The 20,698-nt window shown below is 37.8% G+C and overlaps 1 protein-coding gene and 1 long non-coding RNA gene across 5 annotated transcripts in view; both read left to right on the top strand.

The window, feature by feature from the left end:
* Nucleotides 1-6,758: 6,758 nt before the first annotated feature.
* Nucleotides 6,759-7,951, top strand: LOC132113261 (uncharacterized). Its single transcript, XR_009425127.1, has 3 exons — nucleotides 6,759-6,860; nucleotides 7,660-7,727; nucleotides 7,805-7,951. It is a non-coding gene; the product is annotated as an uncharacterized LOC132113261 (long non-coding RNA).
* Nucleotides 7,952-13,860: 5,909 nt separating this feature from the next.
* The window catches only part of prox1a (prospero homeobox 1a), a 41,082-nt gene continuing 34,244 nt past the window's right edge, over nucleotides 13,861-20,698 (top strand). The window contains exons 1-2 of one of the 4 annotated variants that reach the window (XM_059520594.1): nucleotides 13,861-13,976; nucleotides 18,854-20,651. In XM_059520594.1, coding sequence (XP_059376577.1) covers nucleotides 18,922-20,651 — 1,730 coding nt within the window. In that variant the 5' untranslated portion in view covers nucleotides 13,861-13,976; nucleotides 18,854-18,921. The other 3 variants (XM_059520592.1, XM_059520591.1, XM_059520593.1) reach the window with 3 other exon arrangements.

The raw sequence follows: 20,698 nt of genomic DNA, 5'->3' as shown, positions 1-20,698 counted from the left end.
GTATGTATGTAAGATATTAAATCAACTGCCATAACACACAAAAATATTTCCTACTTCCTGTAGGCCCGTCTCCTATTAACCCTAATGATGTGGGATTATGGAATTAAGGCTCCATGTTGCACACTGCCCCCAGTCCCTCAGTAAATACTGTAAACCCATTCCTGCTCCACAAAAAAAAAAAAAAGTGAAAGCTCACCGTCTGCTCTTAAGCTGCACACACAGAAGGGTCGTGATCCAATCCAGAAGCAGGGAGAGTATGAGAGAAGAAAGAGGTCTGACCATTTTTAATCCTTGTCCTTTTCATTTCTCCTACCCGTGGGATTGGAGTGATTTTATTTAAACTGTCGGCTTGAGCCAAGGGATTGAAAATCAGGATTTGAGTGATTATCGTTTTATAAAAAAAAAAAAAAAACATTATGCATGTATATTGTGAGGCACTGGTGTGTACAGACATGATGAGAGATGGGAAGTCTCTATTGTCCAGGAGACTGTGAAAGTGCATTCTAGTTTAATATATATATAAGGGTCTATGACCATGGCAAATTACCCACTTGACCCTTAAACTGTATTTAATATTCCTTTCAGAAACCAAAACAGAGAAATGGGGATAACAGTACTTTCAGTTCAGTCTTCTGTGAGATTAGTCTGTTATGGATGTGAAGTGCTCACTGCCTTCGAAACACGTAACAATACTCCATCGCAGTGCTTTCTTTGTTCTGTCAAATAATTTCAGTAGGCTATGTTTGCGTGTCACTTTAACAAACCATATTTCTCCTTTAGACAATAGATACGATACAAAAAAGGAAGCAATCCAGCTAATTCTCAGAAATGGCCACTGGTCTCTTCCTCCCACTGCGGACTCTTGCTGGATGGCTGAATCTCCTCAGTTATTCCATCTATTTTAACAAGAATGGGTTTAAAGGTGAAGAATCAAGTATTTGTTTTAATGAGTTAGCCATGACTAATGGTTGGAAAAGATACTCTAAACCACTCCAACCGTTCAATCTCAAATAAAACAAGGCAACTGTTTGAAACAAAAAGGACATCTGGTAAGTGTAGTTCACATACTGTACATTAAGAGGACCATTGTGCGGGCTTTTTTGGGCCTTTTAAAACTAATTGACATTTTTTGGCACAGTCCATTTACTTTACAGAGAAGCAACATTTTGGCTCTGCTCAAGAGATCCTTTGCATCCTTGACACAGATTTTACAGAATTTAGAAAACGGAGAAAAATATTATATTATTAAATCATATTTGGAGGTATCTTACACGGTGCATACTTGACTTTACATGAAGAAAATGAAGGTTGAAAATGATTCCGTATGAATACCAAATTCATTATAAATAATGTCAATCAAGTTTTGATTTATGCACTTTTATTTTGGTCAACTAACATTTTTCACAAAAACAAACATCATACACGTTAATATGTTTAACATAAATAATTTATTGATTCAAATAATACTCACTTATTCAACATTATTTACATTCACATTTAATCAGAACAGAAGAGAATTCCCAACGCACTGTTTTTCTGAAAGAAGCAACAAATTGCATGCAATATGAGACTAAAATAAAGATGAAAATGCATTATGTAAGGCATGTTTGTTGTTTCATTTAGATGCATTACATGAGGCATATGCCCTGAGCCTCCCTGGTGTCATTTAATGATTCTGATGTGACAGATGTTTACTTATTATATCAAAACATGACTATTAAAACTAGCTTGTGCTTAACAACACAAATACGTATGGTGAAATCTGCTGTCAGGTCACCCAAATATTGAAAAATGATCTGTTGAATTCTCAAACATTCGGTGGTCAGTGAATACAGAATATGAGATGAAGACCTAGAAGAAAAAAAAAAGAAAAAATAAAGGTCGCCACATTTATTAGTTCTTTCAACATTTTATTTTCTCATGACATAACATTGTATGGACATTAATGATTATAGGAAGACACACGGTTCTTCCTCTGTGTTTACTGCCTAACACTTCCCCATAATAGGATGAACAAAAAGGTTATCACTACACAATCTATTGGTTCTTTTCTTAAACCACCACTCGAAATTACCTCATCATCCAAAATAAACTGCATGTCATCCCCATTATACATGACTGACTGAACCCAAAGAAGCCAGTGTCTGTTTGAGTAAACTAGCCCATTATACATAATCCCCTTTAACATCCTTCCTGTCCTCTCTTCATTCCACTTGCATCCTCTACACAGAGTCTTAAAACAAAGTATGAAACAAAAACGGGCTCTCCTTAGTCAAACAGCTATCGATTCTTTGGTGCATTTCAGCTGACATCCTCATAGAGGCCAAACCAATGAAGTGGGTCAAGATATCGGGCACTTCTGTGTCTTTTTGAGCTGAAAGGGAACGCTGATGCCAAATCATTTGGAGTGGGGTGATTGTGGCAGATGGGCCAATGCTCCAAACTGATGCCTCTTCTCTCTGTTCTATTTTATGAGATATGATCACCAGGGATTATGGCTTGTCACAACTTCATACATAAGAGACTGTCATCAACCCATAGTTAAGGATCAAGGGAAAATCTCCTCTTTGGGGACAATGTGAAATCATTCTCACTCTCGCAAAAGTTTGATCTACTCAGTGCTAAAGATTTTTTTTTTTCCTCAACTCAGATGTGTCCTGGAGCTGGGATCAGTTTTTCTGTAGCATGCATTTTCCCAATTAGATGCTGTGAAGGTTCTGCAGGCTTTATTTAAAAAAAGAAAATGGTTCTTTTACTCTTCTGTCAACGATTCTTTCAGAACTTTTAACAAATAAATATTTGAAATAATAATAACATAACTCAATGTCTTAGATGTTGGCCTATATTACATAATAATAATAATAATTATAATAAACAAACAAGAAAAAAAATCTATATTTTTATAAATCAGGTATATTACTATTAAACTTGTACATTTTAACTACGCAATATCATATGAACAACCTTTCAGAAACTCCAGTAATTTAATCACAAATCTTATAGTATGTACAACAATATAGTAAGTTGTAAACAAATGTTTTTGATTTTAAAGAGAGAGAGATAGAGTGAGAATGGAAAAGAACTTGACTCATGAGGGTCATTAATTCGAGAACCAGAATTTTGTTTATGATTTGCTCAAAAAAAGACTCTAAAGAATCATTCGTTCAAGAATCTCAGGATTGGTTGCATTCCCAATTGTTCTTGTGTATGTTTTTGTTTTTATTCTAAAGAGTTACTTGAACCATATGTCACGGGGAACATTTTATGTTTTTGATTCACTAATTGAAGTTTTCTAAGAGTCATGGTGCTCTCTTGTTTTTCCCACTGTGGATTCATTGGCTCTGTTACAGCACCATTATAGATAAGACAATTAAAAAAGAACAAAAACATAAATATTACAAGAACCTCTGTATTTTAGTTTGTTGTTACTACATGTTTGAAAATCATTCATGGACATCATGTGGTTGCTGATTTTTTCTTAAAAACCTAAACCCTTTTACCTTACAACAAAAGAGTACATGGGTTTTTAGATGGGATTTTAAAAAAGTATTCTGGCTCATAGAACTTTTTAAAGTTAAAAAGCGCTTGCAGTGACTTTTGACTTTCATCCATCAAAAAACCTGAGATAATTTGTGCTGCCTCTTTATGCACAGAATAAGGCATTAGAGCATACTGTAGTAATTAGAGAGACTTCACGTATTTTCCGTTCCAAAAACACAAGACTTGCCTGCAGGGACTGTTTTTCAAGCCAGAATTAGTCCCCAGGTACCAGTGCTGCTCCAGACAAAGCACCGCAAAATTAGACAGTGAGAGGCCCATCTTTCTGTTAAATGACCACTTCCCCTATTTAGCTCTTCAGACAGGAAGTAGTCACTAAGAGAGAGAAAAAAAGCTCTTCCTCAAAATGGCTTAAGTGGACGGACCCGTTTGAAGATAGAGTTTAGACATGTGCTCACGGAAGTGACCTCTCCTGCTCTGACACACAATATGCAGGATGTTATAGTTTACTTTTTGCTTCACGGTGGTGTACGGACAAGGTGCGCACTGCCCTTCACTCATGTGCTGCCATGATTTATAGCAGAAATGACCACTTTTTCCCTTTAGGAAGTCTTTGAGAGCTTTAACGAAGGATGCAGCTTTATGGTTTGGGGGTGTCCTTTTATACCTGTGCAAAATTCATGTCTGCACGCCCATAAATCAGGTGTACGGATATGGAAGGGGAAGGAAGTTTGCTAAGATCTAGTAGTTAAGATTCAGATAAAAGGATTAAAGGCGATTAGTGAAGCAATCAGTCATGAGCCACATGTCGAAATACAGTATATTCTGAACAAATTAGCTCGCAAATCATCCTCTCTGCTGCAACAATACAGCCCTTCATGCTCATAAGGTTGCTGCAGACAGAATAAGACATGAAAGGGAGGATGACATAGGTACACGCACCTGTTGTTTGTTTTTTTCCAGAAGGAGCAGGTTGAGAAAGTCAACTGGCTCCTTGGAGAGGCTGAGCTCATGGATAATTCATTACACTCAGAGGATGCGTGTCATATGGTCAAACATTGGTAATGAGCAGAACAACACATCACCTTAACATAAGGAACAACACACGCTGAATCCCCCCCCCCCTCTCGCTTTCATTCATTATCACCACTCACTGAAAGACATTGATTTACCAGCTGTTTCTATCTTAAAACAATCAAGTATACAACATTATATATGATATTGTCATTATAGAATATCGTCACTGTGCAATAATCCAATCAAATAAAAGAGGCAAAACTCTTGAACAGAAGAGGTCCTCAAAGTTGTTCAGAAGGCAGACCACTTTGGTAAAAATTGTGAAACACGCTAAACTGAACTGCCATAAATAATAAAATAAATAAATAAATAAAATGGTGTAGAAAATATTTTTGGTGCAGGAATTTTCACTCAGAAATTCCTAGCAAATGTGATAAATAATTTTGAAGCAACAGCAAGTAGCACAAAAACATTTCCTTTTTTGTTTTTTTTTTTACAGTGGAACAATAACTTTAAACCTTATCTTGAAACATATACACATATAAACCATAATTGTATTCTTGTTTAATTTTTTAAAAGAAAAGTTGTTTTAATGTTTTAAATAAAACAAAGATTAAGAATTAAGAATAGAAGAAAATACTATTGCAGTCATTCTACTTCAAAATTTAACATTTAATACAATTCACCACGTTGCTTGCCATTTTCTTAAAAACTGGAGAGAATTTTCTTTCAGATTAAATCAGTGAAGCTAAGAGGGTGAACAGAATAACTGTTAAAAACTGTCAGTTAAAAAATCACTTCATTTATTATTTTGAACTAGCTGCTAAATTGGTTAATTTAATTATTTAGGACTTCTTGTCAACAATATGATTATTATTACAATTATGATTTTTTTCTATTTCTTTTTTTTCAGGTCAACTTATGGAACAGACTGAGAACCACTGCTTAGCAAAAATAGTAAAACATTTCAGTGAAGTAATTCTGTTTTATCTTTGCATTAATCTTATTTCATTTCTTTTTTCTCTCTCTTTTATTTGCTGAAAAAGAAAAACTCCATTGCATCTGATGTTTCTTAAAAGCTTTTCTTATCTTGTATCTAGTAGTAGAGGTGAATCAGTCAGGCCTACTGACACAGATTCCATTCAAAAACAACAATACCTGTTGCCACTGTTCACCAGCCAGATGTCCTGCTTTCTTTACATGCCCACACCACTGTTCAGCAAAAGACCACATGATTTTTATCCTGTTTCACTGATGTTTTTGAACTAATACAGCTTTGAAGAACTGCACTGTCATTTATTATTTTACATCTATGATGCAGGCCATATTAAAAACTATAATAACATGTATTTATATTTCGCATGGCAGCTCCGAGCAGACCTCTATGCATTTTTTCCAAATGTCAGTATCGCATTGTTATTATGGAAGCAAATCTTCTGGGAGAATAATTAAAAGCATCCCCTACACTGTTTATTCCCCCCTTTTTTTTCTTTCTGTTTTTCATTTCAGCGCCAAAAAAAAAGCTTGTAAACAAACCGCATTGCACCACGAGAGGTCGAGCAGTTTGAGTGCATCGCCATTCACCTGTACTGCTAAGGTAAATCAAGCATGGGGCATTTCAAAGACTAATTGCCAGGTATATCTCAGCAGAAAGAAGTGTTTATGGGTAATCATCAGCAGGTGGGGTGCTTAATATGGTGGATGGGTGGCCAAAAAAACCTCTCCGTTTTACCAAGCCATGGAAAATGACCCAAATAAATGCAGCACGCTCTGAGCAAAACCTGGAAACCTTGCATTTGAATGAATCCCCAATTTTTGACTAGTGGACATTTCAAAGGCATCTGATACTGATCTATAAATTTAATCGCAAATGTATTTATTTTGACGCCAGATCAACATTTGATTTGTCCAAATTCCTGCAGGATGCCATTAACCAACTACAATCTCAATCAATGCATATTTAGCTTATGCTATGAATACAAATAAGATGTGTCTTTTTGTGATGCATGCCTAGACACTGCCTTTTTTTCTATTCATTTAACACTGTTTGACTCCAACTACAATAATCATATACCTTTCTAAATTTCTAGCCTATCGTCAAATGGACACAAATCTCCTTTTCTGCAAACTAAATGCAGACATCATTGCTTACAGCCGTGACCTGATATGGCTCCACCCCTAATCAAAAAGATTACCACTTGAGTCAATTTAAACAGTGCATTATTTGATCCAGAGTCAGAAATAGACATATTAGTACTTGCATTAACATAATCAGGCATTAACCGTTGCATGTTCAGTACAGTATGTAAAGTATCATGTCCTCCCCCAAGACAAATTTCATTCAGGTAGAGTGAACATAAGCCTAATTAGTAATTATTTACTTATTTTCACTATATTATTTCGGCGTAATATCCTTGTTACCGTCCAAACAGCCTTAGGCTTTTCCTTACGTGCTTAACGGAAGAAAGAGGCAAAGTGTATTGTGATTTCAGTGAGGGAAGAATAAGGATAATCCTAATTGATTTTCATTAAGTGCGCTGCTGTAGAGCCCATGACTGGCCTACTTTCTGGATGTCCGAATTAATCCTTTATCCCCATTTTTATAGGAGAAAAAAAATCCTAAGGACTGTCTCAGTAGCGATTTATGTGTTCAGCAATTTGATCAACAAAAAAAAAAACACAGGGGATGAACACTAATTGTCTATTGTTTTTACGATTGTTCATTCTCCGGATCTCTGTCATCCATTTTTGCTATTGAAGTGTTCATAGCACACAGAATAATATATCGTGACATCATTTGAACAGTCTCTCTGTGATGATGATGCTCATGTGAACAATACTTCTTCATATTCAGTTACATAAATCTAGCCACAAATAATTTTAAAGCGTTGTTTAACTGGCAAGCATTTCCTCTTCTTTCTTCAGTCGAATAAGCAACTGAACCTGTGATCCTCTCTTATGAAATGTAGGCATAAATGAATATTTGCCCAAACAGATTTCCTGACAATTTTCCATATCATGTAAATCAACAGATCAGTCTGTAAAAAGGGTTTTCTCTCTGTCTCTCTCTTATGTTTTAAGCAAAGTTGCTCTTCGGAACATCCATTTAATAACAACAACGTGTTTATTTTTCATTTTATTCAGATCCACGGGCACATGCATGCGCTGAAAATTTCAAGGCTAACACCATGATGCAACAACCCTTTCAAAAGGTCCTTTCCCCTCAGTATTTTTTCGGGGGCATTTCCAGCATTCTAGGTCTTTTTTTTTTTTTGCTTCTTCTTCACAGAGTGGGGAAACATGGAAATAAAACAACAAAAATAAGCCCCCCTGACAAACTGGACGAGTTCAGTGAAGTTGCAGGATGACTGGAGTGGAGAGGAAGCAGATAGGATTGTTTGCTGAAAAAGGCTGCCTCAGTTCAGTGCACTGGTGTCTGAAGACCTCTATTCATTCTGAAGGCCAGAGGGGCCGTGGCAGTCTGGGTAGGGTCCCGCAGGCACTGAGGCACGGGGCCAGGCCTGGTCCTCTCCGCACTGCCAACTCTCCTCAAACCCTGACCTAACGGCCAGACGCGACAGGAGGGAGCAGGAGAGCGGGAGCAATTTAGTCTCAGCGGCTACTCATTCATTCAAAAGCTTATCACAAGCAGAGCTCAGGATTGTGTAATTACGTGTTACAATAAAGACCTCGGCAGTGAATTTAAGGGGAAAAACCACAGCACAGAAATGAATAAATACATGTGGACACGATGGAATAAGCATGAATAATTTTAAAAGTCTTCCTAAATTGTTTGGGTGACAAACAGAAAGAGGAGAATTTCAAAGTAATGTATTTAGCTGTCTTTTCTTAAGCTCAGTATTTACGGACCAAATTATCTGTGATTTAAACTTTATATACCACTAGGTCAATAGATTTGTTAAATACCAATATTGAAAGTGCATATGGCTTTCTTTGCAATCTCATTTATTCTATCCATGCCTACCAAAATAATAGGCATTTTAATGTACAAACTGCCAATTTAATAAAGATCTGTCTCTCTCTCTCTCTTTCTCTCTCTCTTTATCCTACTATCACTTTTTTAGCTGAAGAAAGTGACCTTTCAACCTAGAGTGTGTTTGCATTAAGGCTTCACTCTGTCCATGTCATGAAACAGCATTGATTGTTAGTGTTTACCAGTAAACAGTGGGTATAATCATGTAGAATTAAGCCAGTATATCTGATAGCACAGCCTGGGGTTCATCAGTCCCATAAGAGTCCAGGGCCCGTATGTATAAAACTTCTCTGAAATGCTTTTAAGAATAGTCTTAAGCTTTGACTTAATTGTCAAAAAATTCTAATCAGCCAATAGTAAGCGTGCTCATGTAAAGTCACAGTAGCACAACACCAATCATTTTATGTAACGCAATTAAGTCATTTAATTAAGACACTGAAATATTTTAAATGTATTTTTTATGCTTCGCACTGTGCAAAATTATCACCGATTATTACTGATGCTTTGTTTTCTATTGACTCCAACAACTCCATGAAAATTGTTTTTGCAGTATATTTTGGCAGTCAGTTGGTAAGTCAATAAACTGTCATATATAGTGGCAAAAGTGATGTCGGGCCTAGGAAATTTGACATCTTCAACCTTACTTAAAATACAATGTCCTGCCCTCGGCGCTATCTGATTGGTTACACCTCACGTGTAATAGCCTATCAACACTTGCAAGACGGTTGAAGCCGGTCCGCTAGGCAGTGGAGTTGCTAACTAGGCGATTTAGCGACTTTTTTTTTTCAAAAAAGCGACTAGCGACAAATCTAGCGACTTTTTGGGCAATCATTATTAAGTCTTTGAGACTCTCTGGTGCTGCCTCACGAGCGCGAGGTCTCTCTTTCCCAAGCGCGAGCCTCTCTCTACATCTGCGACTGCGAGCGAGCGCAGAGAGCAGCAGCACTTTCAGTAAAAAAAAAATATATATATATATATATTCTGTTGCTTCTAATTCTATTTTACAAGCAAGTATAGCCGACATCAGTCACAGCACAACCACTGACTTTATCGTATGTGTATTTGATTTCATTAGCCTAGTGCAGATTCATGTTTGACAGCTGGTTATGTCTTAATGGACCGCGTTACAGTCATTATAATATTCATTCCGTTGTCTGACAACAGAAACATTAAAATATAGTAATAAAAACAGTTTTATTGGGAATTAAATTAAATGGCTAAATTAAATTGCAGTATATGAGCATAGGGAGGCAATACAATACGACGCACTTACGTCATAAATATGTATATATACATATGTATATGTATATATATATACAGGGTGCGATTGAATATATATATATTATATATATATATATATATATACAGGGTGCGATGAATATATATATATTATATATATATATATATATATTCATACATATACAGTATATATCAGTTGTTTTATTTGTGATAATATGCAGGAGAAACATGCTAAATTGTGCGGTCATCGTTTTTTGGCCATGCTGTTATACAAAAACAATTATGAACACATGCAAAAACTAGAGGACCACTGAAATATGAATAACCTATGTTATAGTCAATGTAGTAATGTTTCCAATTTAGTGATTATCTCACTAGATTTAGTGACTTCCAAAATCAAAATAAATTTCTTGGAGAAACCTTATCTACATTCCGAGATTCTCCCATGTCATAAAGGCGAGTTCACTGATCTATATAAAAATAAACTAAAAGCAGTTGGCAAAACTGGTCTGTGTTTATTTATTTATTTATTTTTCATATTAATTAATAATATTGGTTTAAGTGAAATGTGGGGTCAGAGAAAAAAAAATCACTTTTGGCCACTGCTGTGTTTGGTGAGGTTAGTGCCACAGTATGTAAGACCCTGCATACACTGTGTCATCACCAGTGCATTGCTGCATTTTTACAATTTTCCAGCCAAAAAATTGAATTGCTACTTTATTTCTGCAGTTAGAGAACTGACTTGTAGAGTGGAAGAGGTTATTAAATTTCTTACTTTGTGAGTTACAAAAACAGACTGACTATCTTGCCAATCAAGTTTGTATAATTTTATCAACTCCTTATCTTCATATAACTACAATATGTCCAATCTTCATTGGGAAGTGTTTGTCTCCTTTTTGCTGCCGTCTTGTTACTCCTAACTAGGTTAGGCTTAGGAGACCTCTCCAGCTCTCTTAAATAATTTGGGAGCTGAGACCTGGTCTTAACTTAGGAACTTTATGAATCACTGTTATTCTTAAGTCTAGGAATATGAGTAAAATTATGTCATTCTTAGAATTTTGACACACTTAAGACTAAACTTTTACTCTGAGTGGCTTTATACATGAACTTACTTCAGTCACGTTAGAGGGAATATCTCAACCTCCAGCCATGGTTACGTCATAACATCGTTTCAACGTCCCAATATACCATATTCGATTCCCTCCTCCGACAGTCTTGTAAATGAATCCAGCATGTCACATTGTCACATCGAGAGCCTCCCATTTTAGTGGAGTACCAGGGGTCTCTTAAACACTACCCACTCTTAGTGCCACATCCTTTTTCCTGAAGACCTCCAAGACCCCTTCAAGCATAAGAGCTTTTAGCTAGCCTGCGCTAATGTGTAGAATAATAGCTACTCCCTGAATCTTGATGGCCCCTGAAGCTGACTGAATTTGTGCACAACAGCATCTACAGTGCAGTAATATTCTCCTTTTTATATCTATTCTTGTGTGCTGCCACCCCTAATCTAGTTTTATTACATCTCTCCCCTTCTATTCTCTTTGCCATATATGGCCTTTCAATTTTAGCGTGATTAGTAAGGTGGAGGATATTATCTGTTCTGCTCAGAAACGTGATAAAATATTATGGAACAAGACTAATATTACAATAATGCAGTGCTTCACAAGCAGAGACAAAGAAACACATATTGCTGCAATTTCAGCACACAGACTTTGAGGCAAAAGTCTTGCAAAATGTCCTGTAGTGTACATAAACGTACGCCAGTACTCAAGGATTTTGTTTGTTTGAGCTTTAAAGTACATTTGAGAGCAGTTGGTGTCTCACGTTAGGGTTCAGGTAGCAGGTCATAGATCAGAACGAAAAAGGGCAACGTCAGTGTCCACACAGCATTAGATACTGTTTATCTGCTGGCAGTCTATCCCACTGATCCTCTCTTTACCACTAGCCCCCAGGACATCTGTAATCCACAGAAGCGACATATGAAACCCGGTTGACTTCTTTTTTTCGCCTTGTTTGTTGATATTGCATCTGAATTGCTTATTTGGACTATCAACGTTGGTCCTTTGAATAAATGTATGCTCTAACTGCGGGATGGATTAAAGTTGTACAAACCTTCTCTCAGTCAGTTATGCAAACCGCACGAGTTTACCATGAATAACTGACGCATCTTGGAAACATCACAGCATGAACTTATCCTGAGCAAAACATAAAATAGAATAGAAATCTACTCTGTCAGATGTGTAGAAAGGTGGCCTTTAGGCAATGACCCACAAAAGTCGCATGTTGCCAAAAAAAAATAATAGAAGGCTAGATTGAGCTGTTTTTTTTTTTTACAATAAAAAAATTAATAAAAAAATTAAACAAATTAAAAAAACAAGTGTTTCCACTGCATTTAAACAACTGAAATACACCTCTTCCAAAAAGAGACAGAAATACATCAGAGTGGGGCTCAAATCATACATTCTGGTTCAAAAGCAAGTATCTGTCTTAGGCTACATTAACAATTACGTAAACAAATAAAGCCTCAAAGCTCACTCAGTTTTACTTTACTGAGATAATTATTGAAATAATTAGGCTACTAGCTAAAAAAAGCATGGTGCGAATTATGAGGTCTGGACATATTCAGGAAGTTACAGTTACAAGTTAAGGTTTGTGTGTGTGTGTGTGTGTGTGTGTGTGTGTGTGTGTGTGTGTGTGTGTGTGTGTGTGTGTGTGTGTGTGTGTGTGTGTGTGTGTGTTAGTATTCAATAGCGTTTAAAACACCGTACAATTAACCACAAATCTGATTACAAGTTAATATTGCGCTAAATGTAAACGCTCGCGAACAGAACTCGCCATTACAGGAGTAGTAACCATAGCAACAACTGTTTGATCGCTGTCGGTATCGGAGTGTACATCAACAAACACGAGTAGGCTACTGTTATCATTTATCGCGTTACTACACAACAAAATCGTTAGCGTTTTGTAGAACGTTTTAAGATAGGCTACTTGACGTTGCTAACGTTACTGAATATGCGCTAGGGGCGCCAAAAAACAAAAACAAAAAAACAATTCGGATTGCGAGAGACGAAATTCATCCAATCATTACTGACAGAAATTACCTTAAAAATGTCACCTTCCTTAAAGCCATTAAATAATTCGCACAGTGGAGAAAAGTAGGCACACCGAGTGAAGTTATAACTAGCCTATGTCTAACTGTAACTTAGCTGTTCAGTACAGTGTTGAAGCAGGAGAATGGATGCTGAAACTCAGGCGCAGAAAGCAAATAAAGTTGCGATGCTAACTCATGTCCAGTTCGAAATACAATAAAAAATATTTCTAAATTAAAATGACTAATTTATGTTGATATGTTTAAGTCATTCTTTTCTCGTAATGTGAGGGCTGAGTGGGGAAAAAAGGTCTGTGGTGTGTAAGAGCAGGTGAGCACATTGTCTTTTCAAATAGACGGCGTCGAGAAACCGCTGTAGCCTAATCATTTTGTTAAGATAAAGTTTCCTTTATTTTATTATTTTCCAGTCTCTTTGTAAATGTATTCTTATTCTGTTTCTAGCTACAGTTTAATGCGAGAATAGTCCAACTTGGCAATGGCATTGACAACTACTGAATTGTTATGCGTAAAATGCATAAAATGAAATCAGTCACTTTCCGCAGACATCTAATATTTATTAAGATATTCGATATGACGTTCAAGTACTTAGTCTTTATCCCTCGCGAAATGCGAGCGAGTCCAAGACATTTAGTGACTGAGTGTCCAGCAGAAAGGTGACAGAGAGATCAGAGGTGACGGTGTTAATAAACAGGTTTCCTCTACACCTAAGAGGCGTTTTCCTTCTCCAAACACTATTGCTTTAATTTTGTCATGTATTTTTCCACTAAGCTCGCACTCCGAGCGTGCCTTTGGGGAAAGATGCTAACAAAATAAGTTGGAACACCTGTTTTGGAAAAGAAATTAATTACAGCTAAAATCCTGCCTTCCCAGTCGTTTATTCGCTCACAATAACATTTGCTTGCGACATGGAAACAACACGCCTTTCCTTTTGTCCTCGTTCAAGGAAAAGAAAAGGGATTGTTGCTGTGAGAGTGAAATGTTGTAAACGTGAAGGAAAGTTTTAAAGTTATTTTTTTAAGTTATGAATAAAAATAAAAACACAATCTAGTCAATGCAAGTAGCCTACCCATACAGGCTACTGAAGAAGGAATACTGTCGGGAAAAAATACTCACCATCAGGTAAAAAGGGATGCATGTTATTAAAAATATGTAACATAGCAAAATCGTTAATATAGATAATAACATATGTCAATAATGCTAATCGAAAAGAATAATAATGCAAATAATAATTTGTATAATAATAATAATAATAATACAAAGTTTTGTTTTGAATGCATTTGCAGATGGCCTTTCTAACCCAAATTTCCTAAAGAATTTTGATCAACACGTACAGTAAATAATCTCATTAATAGGTCAAACAGCTGCGCTGCTGTCATTTGCTCTGACAGCCCAAACATGCTTTGGAATGAATGAGACCACTGAAATGTGCTTTGGAGGATTTTTCAATAGCAGATTTTTTAGGATACCACAATGAATTACGCCTGGTATCACGTGCACTGCTTTATTTATTTTACATGTAACCTGGCATAATATAATTTGTTTTGTATAAATAAATATGTTTTAATCATTACTCACGATGCTGTGCAGGGTCACTTCACATTTCGTTCAAACGAGCTGTCACAGAACACAATGCAGTGGCTTTAAACCACACAAAAAAATTCACAAGAAGAAGAAGAGGGGAAAACTTTTACATTTAGCCTACTGAGGAAAACCAGTAACGTGCTGCGTTCTGAATACACTTTTAATTTCAAAAAGAGCAGGAACAGCGACTACAGAAAAGTAGGTTAAGGCTTTGATAAATCTGCTTACGTGCTGAAGCACCTGATAGGAAGGTGAGAAATCAACATTTGATTGGCTAATGGCTCTCTAAATAATGTGTCCAAATAATCCTATGTTTTTTTCTTCCATAAAGCATAACTTTATTTTAGCGTATTAATTCAAATCTATGAGCAAGACGCAAGTTAATTGCGTTCACGTGTGCTACACAGCAACAGTCTGTGTACATTTTCTGTGCGTAAATCAAACTTAGGACAGATAATAGACTACTGTTCTCTTCTATTACAAATACTATTTTATATCAGTCAAATGTTCATTAAGATAGCGACCGATTATAAAATACTGGTTATTTGCTTGCCTTGGTTATAAAAGCACACATGATGTAGCTATGCATGCCTTATTTTACATTAAGAACTTCCCGTGCGTTTTGGGGATAATCTAACGGTTTTATCCCAGTAGGATGAAGTCTATTTAACCGTATTCAGATAACAATAAGAACATGTCAAAGCTTCAGCATATTCTTCATCTGTTGACTGTGGAGGCTAGGAGGAGGGATCTAAAGTAAGAGCAAGGTCTTAAGTAGAAAGAAGCCCATAGCTCAAAGACAACCTTGGCAAGCGAAACTATTTTCACGAACCCAGGCACGCACGAGGTCGAGGCTGCGGTCACTTCTCGGTCTCGGGGCCTGCATACCACATTTCATGAATGTTGTGAGTTGGGTCTTATTTTTAAACATGGTGATGAAATATACTATTCGCATGTATGAATTGCATGATATTATAATATAAAAATAATACGAGAGTAATTAGAATATATATATATATATATATATATTAAAGTCGCATTGCAAGTCCACTTAATAGTAGGCTACACATTGATGCGATTTATATTTCAAATGCTGAGCATGCATCTACACTGAAGGAGTGTATACATTTCAGTCAGCACAAACAGCGCTTGTACATAATGTAAAGAACAACTTTAACAAAATCCACACAGCGAACATATTTTTTGAAAAAGTGCATATCCTTACAGATAGGCTATCCCACAAAGGTCCCCGTATTCGTTTTTGCTCGAGCGGAGTCTTCAACTTCACTTGTTTTGTATTCCTCTAAATCCAGCGGACTGCTCTTATTGGTAGGTGCGAGCGTTACATCACAATGATTATGACGCGCCGTCTTCCTGCTTCCTTCAGCCGCGTCTTAAAGTCAATCTTGTTGGTGCGAGCGCGCGCTCTCAGCCTCCTCCTGGCCGCGTGCGCTGAGACATACAGTTTTCATGCAGAGAGAGGAGCGGCGCACAAGAGCTCTTTCTCTATCTCACTCTCTTCGCTCTCGCTTGTCCCGAGAAATTACAATATTCATCACAGGGCGAACAACCCTCTGTTTTCTCTGTTACACTATCGCGAAGAAGCTCAATTCGCTCTCATCTTCAGAGTAAGTAACCTTGTCATTTGCGCTGGCGCTTAGTCTTGTTCTACTACTGATGACTTTTCATGCGATGCGCTGTATCGCTTTATCCTTCACGCTCTTCAGTTGCTGTTAACTTTATCATAAACCCGTGTCGTTTTGAAGGGACTTCATCCTTACGTTTCTCGGACAGTAAGTATAAATACGCTCTTGTGATATCGCTTGTAGACTGAGGCGACGCGAAACATTTTTGTTCAGTTGTGAACTTGCCGTTTATTCTTCATGATAGTCCGTTTCGTGTGGTGTTAATGCCATTTTTACATTTTCTGTATCTTTATTACTTCCGTTTGCTTTTCGTCAGTCGTCTGTTGTTTTATGACAATAAAAAGTTACCGCATAATTTACATAGATGCGCTCGCTGAATTTACGGTTGGCTATCTCGTAGAAATAAAGGTTTCGATAGAATAGGGTTTCCAGACGTGTCATAGAAGAATCTTTTAAGTTTCACAAAGAGCTTATTATGCATTAGTTGTTTAGTAAGCATGTTATAGGCTACTGCATAAAAGAGACATGAGACATGTTCCTGGGACAACATCTTTGTTGACCCTGGAACAACATTGTGATTAACCAATCAGATTTGAAGAACAAGTTTATAGATTTTGTGAAGTTTACGCTTACAATCTGTTAGGTGCTTCAGTGTCATTCATCTATCATTTCCTCTGATTTTAAGGATCACTCATGGTTAAGGTTAGGTTTAGGTGTAGGGATATGGTCAAGACTACATTTTTTGAGTAAAATATGTTGACCTAGGAACACATCTAACTCAGCAATATCAGGACGTGCGAAGCTTAATATCAAGAACTTTTTTCATCTCCCAAACTGCCAACTACAAAATAATGGTTCTTGATAAAACGATGGCTATTTGCTGAAACCAAGGTGTTACCAAGAACCATGGACGAACCTTTATTTTTAGGAGCGTTAGCTTATACTGAGCTTCTGAATTTTACTGCCACTCCAGCTTGACGCGTTACTTCATCATCATCATCATCGTCGTTTTCTGACGTGAAAGCCATATAACATCAAAGCTTTGCTTCAGTTTACGGGTACATCAAAATCGTATGTTTAGGAAAGAATTGCTGGCGTATATAAAGCCTTAAAGTCTGTTTCAGATGTTTAGTGTCAAAATGAATGTCACACACGTGGTTGTTTATAAAATATTTTAGGTTTGAGGTGCAGTGTATTACCCTATCCCTACAGGGCAGGAGTTTCAATCAGGGCTCCGAGGAGAAAAATATATAAATAATAATTTTCTTAAATTTGACGACATTTCTAACTGAACGAATCTTGAACTTTCTAACTAATGATATTTTAAACAATATATAAATGTTAATGTTTCTGGTGAAAAGTTACTGGGGGAAAAAAGACTAAAAGTGTTACTGATCAAATCTAGCCGTTTTAGAGGTCTCTAGGTTGGCTGAGAGACTGTGTGGGGTTCTTGGGACTTAAGGTACAAAACCCCTATATCCGAGAACTTGCGGGTGACTAAATGTTTTGGCTATTTAACACAGCAACCGAATCGTGTGCGTTAACATATATATGTACTATGAATTACATTTTCCATCACAACTTTTTGAATTGAAGTGGAACAGCTTGATTTTTTTTGGAAAGAAAAGGTGCGCATGGGACGCGATGGCCGTATGAGGTGAAAGACGTCTAAAACGAACAGATTTTGTTACCTTTTTTCTTTACTTGTCAGGTGTCTATATTTAGTGACAGCAAAAGCAGTATTTCCGATTTGTTTCATACTGTAAATGTAAACTTATGACTAAGTTAATCGGTGCGTCTTGAAGCAAAGTTAAAGCTACGTCTTATATGGTGTATATCACAGAATAGGCTATTAGATATTTATTCTAGATATTTGCAAACCTGGCCGTGCTGGTCAGAATGAGGACACTATCACATTAAATTACTGGACTTTTTCTTTTTTCCTATTACATTTTATTTGTATGTTTGAGGAAGTAGTCGCGTTATTCAATACCTGCTTAGCAAAGCTGTGCACTTTATGCTCAGTGCAAGATGAAATACCCTAGTCTATTTAAAGTGCGTTACATTCAGAACGATCAAAGCTACATATTTGCCTTTTCGATATGCACGGAGAACTCATACTTATTATCATCTGATTTAATCGCCATGTGTAATGTTGGCCAAACTTAAATCACCGTCAACTTGTAAAACTAGCTTTTATTATTCTATATTATCCACCAAAGGGGTTTGGTTTGAATTCATTTGATCAACCTTAAACCATTTGTTTTTGTAAATCCAGAATTTAATTCATGAGGTGTATTATAGCCTATGCTTGTTGTATTATGATGTATTATGATTTTTTTTTAATTAGATGAGGGAACATATATGCCTGCTAATATCCAAAAGATAATATTAAATCCGCTATTGTAAGTGTCTTTGCAAGTATCAAGGGTACCTCAAAACATACCAAAGTGAACAAAGCCTGCAAGTTGGCTGTAAGTACACAATAATGGCAGGACATGACTTGTTTTTTTTTTTTTTTTTTTTTTTAATAGATTATTTAAATAATTTGAATGACAAGTTTGTAACTGATCCTTATTATATACTTTTTGAGGTCAAACTCTTTGTCAATTTTTATTTAGTATACAATAGACTGACTTCAAATATTTTTTATATATTTTGTGTTGTTCTCTTGAACGTTAGTGTATTTCAAATTGCATTTAGCATTGGCCACAAGAAACTTGGAGACATATAAAGAAAATTATTCATCAGTCCTTTCTTTTTGGCTAGGTTCCCAGGGTTCTCGAGCTGTGCCCAGCTGACAGGCTTTCAAAGATGGCACAATAACAGTTCCAGTGATGCCTGACCATGACAGCACATCCCTCTTAAGCAGACAAACCAAGAGAAGAAGAGTTGACATAGGAGTGAAGAGGACTATTGGGCAAGCATCTGTGGTTTTCACCCAAGCAAAAGCAACCTTTCTTAGTGCCATGAATCCCCACGGTTCCGAGCAGGATGTTGAGTGTTCTGTTGTGCAGCACGCAGACGGCGAGAAGTCCAATGTGCTTCGCAAGCTGTTAAAGAGGGCGAACTCTTATGAAGATGCTATGATGCCCTTTCCGGGGGCAACCATCATCTCCCAGCTTCTGAAAAGCAATTTGACCAAAAATGGAGGCAGTGAGACTAATTTCCAGGGAAGTGGCCTCTCGAGCACCGGTTCAGAGATCCAGCAGGAGGATGCTTGCAGCAATTCCTCACGGGGCAGCCCTCAGGAGTGCCTTTCACCATTTAACAGGCCCTCCATGACCCAATTTGAAATGGAGAGGCTAACAGATGAGCATCTTAGGGCCAAACGAGCCCGGGTGGAGAACATCATCCGTGGGATGAGCCATTCACCCAGCGTCACACTCCGTGCAGGTGATAATGAGCGCGAGGGGGCAGCCCAGCCCCCGAGTCCTCGTGAGAACTACCGGGAAAACAAGCGCAAGCAGAAACTGCCACAGCAGCAGCAACAGAGTTTCCAGCAGCTCGTCTCTGCGCGCAAGGAGCAGAAACACGAAGAACGCCGGCAACTGAAACTGCAGCTGGAGGACATGCAGAAGCAGCTCCGGCAACTGCAAGAGAAGTTCTACCAGATTTACGACAGCACTGACTCTGAGAACGACGAAGATGGAAACATATCTGAAGACAGCATGCGTTCTGACAGAATGGACAATCGCGCCCATGACTCTGTTCCAGATCGCTCCGACAATGAGATGTCTGATGTGGATCCAGGGCACTTCCTGGATCGAGCATGCGCACTTATTCGGGAGCGGAACATGGCAACAGAGGGGGACAAACACAAGCGTGATGGCTCAAGAGGAAAGAACCAGGGACCAACCTCCATGCATGCAGAGGGCAAACAGCTAGCAGAGACGCTAAAACAAGAGCTCAATACAGCCATGTCCCAAGTAGTGGACACCGTGGTGAAGGTCTTTGCTAAGCCTCCACGCCCAGTTCCTCAGGTTTTCCCACCTCTGCAGATGCCCCCTGATCGTTTCGCAGTCAATGGAGAGAACCCAAACTTCCACACGGCCAACCAGCGCTTGCAGTGTTTCGGTGATGTCATCATTCCTAATCCCCTGGACACTTTTGCTAGTATGCAGGTGCCCAACTCGAATGACCAAACGGAGGCCCTGCCTTTGGTAGTGAGAAAGAACTCCTCAGATCAGTCTGGGTCTCTTCCCACACCTGGGGCTCACCACCATCCTTCCCTGCACCCCTCACCCTTATCTTCCACAATGGGCTTTAGTCCTCCCTCCTTCCGCCATCCTTTCCCCCTTCCTCTAATGGGCTACCCTTTCCAGAGCCCCTTAGGTGCCCCAACAGGGCCTTACCCAGGAAAGGATAGGTCTTCTCCTGAGTCTCTGGATCTGTCCAGAGAGACCACCAGCCTACGGACCAAGATGTCGTCCAACCACCTCAGCCACCATCGTTCCATCTCACCAACACACCCAGGGAATGAAGGCTTGTCCTTGTCCCTCATTAAGTCAGAGTGCGGAGACCTTCAGGACATGTCTGACATCTCTCCATATTCAGGAAGTACAATATCCTTTAAAAAAAAACATTTAATGATAATTGTATTTTTATTTGTTT

Source organism: Carassius carassius, chromosome 32, assembly GCF_963082965.1.
Source record: "Carassius carassius chromosome 32, fCarCar2.1, whole genome shotgun sequence".
NCBI lineage: Eukaryota > Metazoa > Chordata > Actinopteri > Cypriniformes > Cyprinidae > Carassius > Carassius carassius.
Note: the sequence above shows the minus strand (reverse complement) of the source record. Positions and strands in the feature narration are given on the sequence as shown.